This window comes from Chiloscyllium plagiosum, unplaced genomic scaffold, assembly GCF_037043375.1.
Source record: "Chiloscyllium plagiosum isolate Xiang-an unplaced genomic scaffold, Cpla_swu_hap1 HiC_scaffold_39, whole genome shotgun sequence".
In the NCBI taxonomy this organism is placed as follows: Eukaryota; Metazoa; Chordata; class Chondrichthyes; order Orectolobiformes; family Hemiscylliidae; genus Chiloscyllium; species Chiloscyllium plagiosum.
This window is the reverse complement of record NW_028270177.1, coordinates 2,112,530-2,122,469: the sequence shown is the minus strand read 5'-3', so window position 1 is coordinate 2,122,469 and position 9,940 is coordinate 2,112,530. Positions and strand designations below refer to the sequence as shown.

General features: G+C 43.2%; 1 protein-coding gene across 11 annotated transcripts in view; it reads left to right on the top strand.

Moving 5' to 3' along the window:
• The window catches only part of dennd4a (DENN/MADD domain containing 4A), a 151,600-nt gene that overhangs the window by 116,459 nt on the left and 25,201 nt on the right, over nt 1-9,940 (top strand). For 5 of the 11 annotated variants that reach the window (XM_043674604.2, XM_043674605.2, XM_087981452.1 and 2 more), the window contains 3 exons: nt 259-387; nt 613-729; nt 9,362-9,505. In XM_043674604.2, the coding sequence (XP_043530539.1) occupies nt 259-387; nt 613-729; nt 9,362-9,505 (390 nt within the window). The remainder of the gene's footprint in view (nt 1-258; nt 388-612; nt 730-9,361; nt 9,506-9,940) is intronic. The other 6 variants (XM_043674613.2, XM_087981448.1, XM_043674614.2 and 3 more) reach the window with 4 other exon arrangements.

The window sequence follows — 9,940 nt, the reverse complement described above, 5'->3', positions numbered from 1 at the left end:
ATCACTTAATATGCATTACCAACATCCTTTCTCCCCAGCACTCCACTCCCACCTCCTAACCATGGCATAAATGCTGTTCCCTCCACACTTCACTTCAGCTCTGATGAAGAGTCATCTAGACTCAACATTAGCTTGCTTTCTGACCATGAATGCTGCCTGACCTGCTGTGATCGCCAGCATTTTGGTTTTCAGCTCGAATTCCAGCATCTGCAGTAACTTGCTCCTGACTTGTTCTAATCTATTCTGTTCTCTAAGCAGATGGCAGTGACTTGGATGCTGTTAGCCACGGCAGCATGGATAGCTCTAATGACACTAGCACTGCGGAACAACCCCAATTCAACTCCGAGCTAATGAAAGTAGATTCCACTGATGATAGATCTAGTACAGGTACATTTGACAGTGTCACCAATATCTGTCAACTCAAACTTCTCTTATCTTTTGTTTTATTCATTGCTTTTTGCTGTCCCCTATTCTCTGTGTCTATTTGGGGTCATCTTGTATCCATTGTCTGTGTTTTTGATTTCCTGTTTTTCATGATGACCTCTTCCCTTCCATGTTTTTCTTTAATCCACCATCTTGCCCTATCCCTACACACATGTTCTCTGCACGCAGCTAGGCTTGGCTCTAGCTTGAGCTATGGATATGACAGTCAGGATTCCTTGTATGAAAGAGTGCCGTTTCTCTCTCTCTGGATTTCCTCCGAACTGATGGATGATCATATGTTTTCAGGTAATTGTCTAATGTCCATGTGTTTTTCTTTCTGCTGTTCTTTCATGTTTCACCTTCTAATTAATTTCCTCAACTTTTAGTTTACTTTTTACTGTTGTTCCTTTTGCTATTTTCTCTAAATGTGATTCGTATATGAAAAAAATTGCATGTTTTCTTTCCATCCTAGAGTGGAGTCATATTTAGACTAGCCCTAGGTAGCAATCCAGTAAAATACACTGACAGTGCAGGATATACTTTGCTTCATGTTAGCAAATTGAATGCTATAAGTGATAAAATATTCACACGGTATCACACTCCGACATGCAGTTAGAGCTCACCTCAGTCACCAAACACAAATTATCCAAAGTGATTTTCCAGTCTTGTTTTTCCTCAAATAAAGGGAAAATACTGTATATTCTGGGAATGTGAAACAAACAGGATGCTGGAGAAACTCAGCAGATCTGGCAACATCTATTGAGAAGGAAACAGAATTGAGATTTAGATTCCAGTATGATTCTTCAGAACTTGTTTTTCTTTCCAGTGTTCGTTATGCAGAAGGGGATGTTACATCCACTTAGATAAATGTGTACTTGGGGGTGAAACACTATTGCAGGTCATGGTCATAAACCCTCAGTACAGTGGTTTGGTATGTGAATCAGTGTTGTATATTTGTCAGTGCAATTCAGAGCTAGCATTCTTTTAGTTTCATATGTGCATGTGCCATTGTGTTCAGTTGTTAACTGAATAATTTACTGCTGTTAATTTGTATTGCTAAAATTACATACTTCAATACATTTATAGTACAATTTGCATAGATGATGTGTTGCAGATTGTTTTGCTTAAATAAACCACATTATAGAAAGTTACAAGAATTAGAAATTGGTACAAAGGCATTTGTAGGTACACTTGTTTCTCTATTTTCTGAAAGGTCATGAGTCACTTGCAGGATTATTTGCTTTGGATGATTGCTTGTAATTACTGTAAAAATGCAAAATATGATGGAACAAATTTCTGAGCAAACATTCAGAATGCATGTTTGAATGTTGCTCTGTGTATGTAATTTGCCCTTAATTCACACTCCATTAATTTTAGCAACAACTCTTGAGTAAACATTAAAATAAGTCCAAATTAATTGCTGTTTTCTGCATTTAGAAACACTCTCTGCAAAGTTCATGTTTGCCAGTAATAGCTTTCATCTGATTGCTTAAAGCCCCTGAACAACTTTTTTGATGTAACCTATTTTTCTAATCAACCTGTTCAGAGATGTTATTACATAGCTATGGAGCAGGTGGGATTGAATCTAGGCCTCAGATCAGGGAAAGGGACACTACCACTGCACCACAGAGGCCTCATTTTCAAGTGTTGAGTTGGTACCATTAGACTAGTTCTGAACTGCTTACTGATCATCTACTAATTAAAGTAGTTGCTCTGGAGTACTGACATAGGGTTATAGAGATGTACAGCACGGAAACAGACTCTTTGGTCCAACTAGTCCATGCCGACCAGATATCCCAACCTAATGTAATCCCATTTGCCAGCACCCGGCCCATATCCCTCCAAACCCTTTCTATTCATATACCCATCCAAATGCCTCTTAAATGTTGCAGTTGTACCAGCCTCCACGACTTCCTCTGGCAGCTCATTCCATGCATGTACCACCCTCTGTGTGAAAATGTTGCCCCGTATACCTTTCCCCTCTCACCCTAAACATATGCCCTCTAGTTCTGGACTCCCCCACCCAGGGAAAAGACTTTGCCTATTTACCCTATCCATGCCCCTCATAATTTCAAAAACCTGTATAAGGTCACCTCTCAGCCTCCGATGTCTAGGGAAAATAGCCCCAGCCTGTTCAGCCTCTCGCTATAGCTCAAATCCTCCAACCCTGGCAAACTCCTTGTAAACGTTTTATTAACCCTTTCAAGTTTCACAACATCTTTCTGATAGGAAGGAGACCAGAATTGCACGCAATATTCCAAGTGGCCTAACCAATGTCCTGTACAGCTGCAACATGACCACCCAACTCCTGTACTCAATACTCTGACCAATAAAGGAAAGCATACCAAACGCCGCCTTCACTATCCTATCTACCTGCGACTCCACTTTCAAGGAGCTATGAACCTGCAATCCAAGGTCTCTTTAGATTAGATTAGATTACATTACAGTGTAGAAACAGGCCCTTCGGCCCAACAAGTCCACACCGACCTGCCGAAGCGAAACCCACCCATACCCCTACATTTACCCCTTACCTAACACTATGGCCAATTCACCTGACCCTGCACATCTTTTGGACTGTGGGAGGAAACCGGAGCACCCGGAGGAAACCCACGCAGACACGGGGAGAACGTGTAAACTCCACACAGTCAGTCGCCTGAGGCGGGAATTGAACCCGGGTCTCAGGCGCTGTGAGGCAGCAGTGCTAACCACTGTGCCACCGTGCCGCCCAACACTTTGTTCAGCAACACTCCCTAGGACCTTACCATTAAGTGTATAAGTCCTGCTAAGATTTGCTTTCCCAAAATATAGCACCTCGCATTTATCTGAATTAAAGTCCATCTGCCACTTCTCAGCCCATTGGCCCATCTGGTCCAGATCCTGTTGTAATCTGAGGTAACCCTCTTCGCTATCCACTACACCTTCAATTTTGGTGTCATCTGCAAACTTACTAACTGTACCTCTTATGCTTGCATCCAAATCATTTATGTAATTGACAAAAAGTAGACGACCCAGCACCGATCCTTGTGGCACTCCACTGGTCACAGGCCTCCAGTCTGAAAAACAACCCTCCACCACCACTCTCTGTCTTCTACCTTTGAGCCAGTTCTGTATCCAAATGGCTAGTAGAACATAGAACAGTACAGCACAGAACAGGCCCTTCAGCCACGATGTTGTGCCGACCACTGATCCTCATGTATGCACCCTCAAATGCACCCTCCTATGCATGTCCAGTAGTCTCTTAAATGTCCCCAATGACCTTGCTTCCACAAGTGCTGCTGGCAATGCATTCCATGCTCTCACAACTCTCTGTGTAAAGAACCCGCATCTGACATCCCCTCTATACTTTCCTCCAACCAGCTTAAAACTATGACCCCTTGTGTTAGTCATTTCAGCCCTGGGAAATAGTCTCTGGCTATTGACTCTATCTATGCCTCTCATTATCTTGTATACCTCAATTAGGTCCCCTCTCCTCCTCCTTTTCTCCAATGTATAAAGTCCGAGCTCAGTCAACCTCTCTTCATAAGATAAGCCCTCCAGTCCAGGCAGCATCCTGGTAAACCTCCTCTGGACCCTCTCCAAAGCATCCACATCTTTCCTATTATAGGGCGACCAGAACTGGACGCAGTATTCCAAGTGCGGTCTAACCAAAGTTTTATAGAGCTGCAACAAGATCTCACGACTCTTAAACTCAATCCCCCTGTTAATGAAAGCCAAAACACCATATACTTTCTTAACAACCCTGTCCACTTGGGTGGCCATTTTAAGGGATCTATGTACCTGCACACCAAGATCTTTCTGTTCCTCCACACTGCCAAGAATCCTTTCCTTAATCCTGTACTCAGCTTTCAAATTCAACCTTCCAAAATGCATCACCTCGCATTTATCCAGGTTGAACTCCATCTGCTACCTCTCAGCCCATCTCTGCATCTTGTCAATGTCCCGCTGCAGCCTACAACAACCCTCTATACTGTCAACGTCCTCCACCTGCAAACGTGCTGACCCATCCATCAATCCCCTCATCCAAGTCATTAATAAAAGTTACAAACCGTAGAGGCCCAAGGACACCACTCCCCACTGACTTCCAGGCAGAATATTTTCCTTCTACTACCACTCGCTGTCTTCTGTTGGCCAGCCAATTCTGTATCCAGATAGCTAAGTTCCCCTGTATCCCATTCCTCCTGACCTTCTGAATGAGCCTACCATGGGGAACCTTATCAAATGCCTTGCTGAAGTCCATATACACCACATCCACAGCTCGACCCTCATTAACTTTTCTAGTCACATCCTCAAAGAACTCGATAAGGTTTGTGAGGTATGACCTGCCCCTCACAAAGCCGTGTTGACTGCATTTAATCAAGCCATGTTTTTCCAGATGGTCATAAATCCTATCCCTCAGAATCCTTTCTAACACCTTGCAGACGACAGACGTGAGACTTGCTGGTCTGTAATTGCCGGGGATTTCCCTATTTCCTTTCTTGAAGAGAGGAATTACATTTGCCTCTCTCCAGTCCTCAGGTACGACTCCAGTGGAGAGTGAGGATGCAAAGATCTTCGCAAGTGGCGAAGCAATTGCATTTCTCATTTCCCAAAGCAACCGAGGACAAATCTGGTCCAGGCCTGGCAACCTGTCAATCTTAATGTTTGACAAAATTTTCAGCACATCAGCTTCCTCTATCTCTATCCATTCCAGCATGCACACCTGCTCTTCAAAGGTTTCATTCACTACAAAGTTCGTTTCTTTCGTAAAGACAGAAGCAAAAAACTCATTTAGGGCTTCCCCTACCTCCTCAGACTCCACACACAAATTCCCTATGCTATTCCTGATCGGCCCTACTCTTTCTTTGACCATTCTCTTATTCCTCACATAAGTGTAAAATGCCTTTGTGTTCTCCCTAATCTGTTCTGCCAAGCCTTTCTCGTGCCCCCTCCTGGTTCTCCTCAGACCATTTTTGAGCTCCTTCCTCGTCTGCCTGTAATCCTCTAGAGCTGAGCTTGGCCCTAGCTTCCTCCACCTTAGTAAGCTACCTTTTTCCTTTTGACAAGAAGCTCCACAGCTCTCGTCATCCAAGGTTCCTTTATCTTACCACTTCTTGCCTGTCTCAGAGGGACATATTTATTCATCACTTGCAACAACTGTTCCTTAAACAGTCTCCACATGTCTATAGTGCCTTTACCATGGAACAATTGCTCCCAATCCATGCTTCCGAACTCATGTCTAATCGCATCATAGTTTCCTCTTCCCCAATTAAATATCCTCCCATTTTGCCTAATCCTCTCCTTCTCCATAGCTATGTAGAATGTGAGGCAGTTGTGGTCACTATCACCAAAATGCTCTCCCACCACAAGATCTGATATCTGCCCCAGCTCGTTTCCGAGCACCAAGTCTAGAATGGCCTCTCCCCTCATCGGCTTGTCAACGTACTGAGTTAGGAAACCCTCCTGAACACACCTTGCAAAAACAGCTCCATTCATATCTTCTGCTCTAAGGAGGTTCCAATCAATATTGGGAAAGTTAAAGTCACCCATTACAACAACCCTACTACGTCCACACTTTTCCAAAATCTGCCGACCTATGCTTTCTTCCATCTCCCTTCTGCTATTGGGGGGCCTGTAGTGAACCCCTAATAATAGACAATAGACAATAGGTGCAAGAGTAGGCCATTCTGCCCTTCGAGCCTGCACCACCATTCAATATGATCATGGCTGATCATCCTTAATCAGTATCCTGTTCCTGCCACAACATCATAGCACCAGGTACTGATCCATGCTCTAAGTTCATCACTTTTATTCCTGATACGCCTTGCGTTAAAGCAAACACACTTTAACAGATCCCTTGGTTTCTTCCCAGGAAAATCCTTCCCACTAGCTGGTCTACCTCTTGCTATTGCTTCATCTGCATCAACTCTCACCTCCGGTATACAGCTCAGGTTCCCACCCCCCTGCCATACTAGTTTACTACTCGAGCAAACCTTCCACCCAGGACATTGGTCCCCTTCCAGTTCAGATGCAACCCGTCCTTCTTGTACAGGTCCCACCTTCCCCAAAAGGCATCCCAATTATGTACATATCTGAAGCCCTCCCTCCTACACCAGCTGCGCAGCCACGTGTTAAACTGCACCCGCTCCCTGTTCCTCGCCTCGCTATCTCGTGGCACCGGTAGTAAACTAGAGAACACTACTCTGTTCGTCCTGCTTTGCAGCTTCCATCCTAACTCCCTGAAATCACTTTTTATATCCTCAATCCTTTTTCTGGCTATATCATTAGTGCCAATATGTAACACGATTTCTGGCTGTTCGCCCTCCCCTTTTAGAACCTTATACACCCGATCGGAGACGTCCCGGACCCTGGCACCAGGGAGGCAACATACCTTCTGGGAATCCCGATCCTGACCACAAAATCTCCTATCGAGTTCCCTCCCACAAGTACTTTTCTGTTCTGCCCCTTCCCTTCTTTGCCAGAGTGTCAAGCTCAGTGCCAGAGAACTGACTGCTATGGCTTTCCTCTGGTAGGTCATCTTCCCCAGCAGTATCCAAAATGGTATACTTATTGCTGAGGGGAATGTCCACAGGGGATTTCTGCACTGTCTGTCTGTCCCCTTTCCTCCCCCTAACTGTAACCCATCTATCCTTGTCCTGAGCCTTAAGAGTGACCAACTCCCGGTAACTCCTCTCAATTACCCCCTCAGCCTCCCGAATGATCTCCCTGTATTCCATGAGATCTAACCTTGCTAATCAGTCTCCCATGGGGAACCTTGTCAAACGCCTTACTGAAGTCCATATAGATCACACCTACCACTCTGCTCTCATCAGTCCTCTTTGTTACTTCCTCAAAAAACTAATCAAGTTTTTGAGACATGATTTCCCACTCACTAAGCCATGTTGAATATCCCTAATCAGCCCTTGCTTTCCAAATGCATGTACATCCTATCCCTCAGGATTCCCTCCAACAACTTGCCCACCACCAACGTCAGGCTCATTGGTCTATAGTTCTCTGGCTTGTCCTTACCACCCTTCTTAAATAGTGGCACCACGTTAGCCAACCTCCAGTCTTCCGGCACCTCATCTGTGGCTATCGATGATACAAATATCTCAGCAAGAGGCCCAGCAATCACTTTTCTAGCTTCCCACAGAGTTCTAGGGTACACCTGATCAGGTCCTAGGGATTTATCCACTTTTATGCATTTCAAGACATCCAGCACTTCCTCCTCTGTAATATGGACATTTTGCAAGATGTCACCACCTATTTCCCTACAGCCTATAGCTTCCATATCCTTTTCCATGGTAAACACTGATGCAAAATACTCATTTAGTATCTTCCCCATTTTCTGCAGCTCCACACAAAGGCTGCCTTGCTGATCTTTGAGGAGCCCTATTCTCTCTCTAGTTACACTTGGCCCATATACCTCTAAACCCTTCCTATTCATATACTCAGATGTCTTTTAAATGTTGCAATTGTACCAGCCTCCACCACTTCCTCTGGCAGCTCATTCTATACATCCACCATCCTCTGCCTGAAAAAGTTGCCCCTTTGGTCCCTTTTATATCTTTCCCCTCTCACCCTAAATCTATGCCATCTAGTTCTGGATATTTTAAATAATTTTCCTTCATCGGGCTTTTTTGGCAAATAGAGGAGGTTGGATGTAATTTGTGTCTGGCTTGTCATGGCAAGTATCTGAAAGTTCAACTGAGAGATCTGGAAGCAGATCCAGCCTCTCCAATACAGTCAGGAGTCCGGTGCTGACATGGTGTCTCCTAGTGGCTTGTTTGAGGCATTACATGAAAGCAAATTCCTCAAGCCATTGATCAACATTGTGCAACAGAGAGAAATAAAGGAAATGAATATCAGAAATTACGATGTATTTTGCATTTTGACATGAGATGGTAGTTTGCCATAAGAATTATTCATGTGGAGGAGTGTAGGTAAATTGCTCAAAGTCAAGCTGATGACAATCCAGGATCATGTACAATCTCTTAGTAGAGTATAGCTGAGAAAAGAGAAAATTTGTCAAAGCTTTTCATCTTGCACTCATCAAGACATTTGCAAGAATCCCACTGTGAAGGGTAGCAGTATGTTATCCATAGGAGAAGTGAGTGTCAGCTGGTTGGTGATTGAACTCTATTGTCATGAAGAATGCATCAGTTAATGATGTTAAAAATCTCACAACTCCAGGTTATAGTCTAACAGGTTTATTTGGAAGTTCTAGCTTTCAGAGCGCTGCAGTTAATGATGGTTGACCATTAACTGCCAAGCATTGGTTATATTTAAACAAGACATTGCTTACATTGCTCATCAGGCATAACTCAATATTGCAACTATAGTAGTTTTTATTCAAAATGATCATTTAATGTAAAATACACAAATGTCAGTGCATCTCTTAAAGAGCCAGTCCACAGTTCTATCCACGATATTTGATTACTCTGACTGAAAGTGATATGGATTCAAGTTGAATTCCTGCTTATTGTAGACCTAAATAATGTAAAATGATCACCCACCCAGAAAGAAGTTCTGTCAATATTTTCTTTCAGCTTAGTGCTGAATTTGGAAGGTACATGGACCTAGCAACCAGAACTCTCACATCACACACCTCATTTCCAAATACTGTAGCAGCTGGACATTCCACATTCAGGTTTCTTCACATTCAAATATTGACTGAGTTTACTGTTCTTCACCTACCTGTCACCTTCTACCAACCATTTCATTCAGGTGGGAAGAAAACCAAAAACGTCTTCCTTCAAACATGTATCATAGCATAATATTCAGTAACTGGACAATCCCATACTTGCCTCAGACAAAAGATGCAGTTAGTAAACATAACATTTTGGAGAATGAAGCGGTATACCTTTCAGTTACAAAACAAAACTTGTTCGCTGTTTAAAAAGTATATATTTTAAAGAAGCTGTTATCAGTCCCTAACTGCCATGTATTTGTTTTTCCTAAGGTGGGCAGTCAGATCTTGGATATAACTCCTTATCAAAAGAAGAGGTTAGACGAGGAGACATGTCTTCAGCGCATGGATCTGAGCAGTCTGCAGTGGGGCAACCAAAGGATAAGGATGGGAAAAAAGAGAGTGACTCCAGTTCATGTACATTTCCCCCCCTCTACTTGTAGTTTCTACATATATGTAAAGAGAATTGTTGTGTGTAACAGTCTGAAAGAAAACAGCATGAAAGCTGTTTCTAGTCTACATATTGTGTAGGCATATGGGTACTTACTAATGTAATTCTGCGAAGTTCATGCAGAAATGTGATTGAAATATCTGAACTTTATGAACATTTGAAAGGTGCACAGAAATGTAAGGAAAGCAATACCGAAATGATTCCTTGAAGCGTGTAAGAATGAGAATGAGAAGAGAAAGCTTCTGGCTGCATCAGAGATAACTGCCCAGACAAAACCTAGTTTAGTTTGTATTTCTGAGTAGCTTAGCATCCAGGGACTTTGCAGAGGACAGTCAAATAGAAAATCATTAGCTTGATTAAAGTATTCAGATTGTTCCAGCTTTCCTGAGAATGATCCGAGG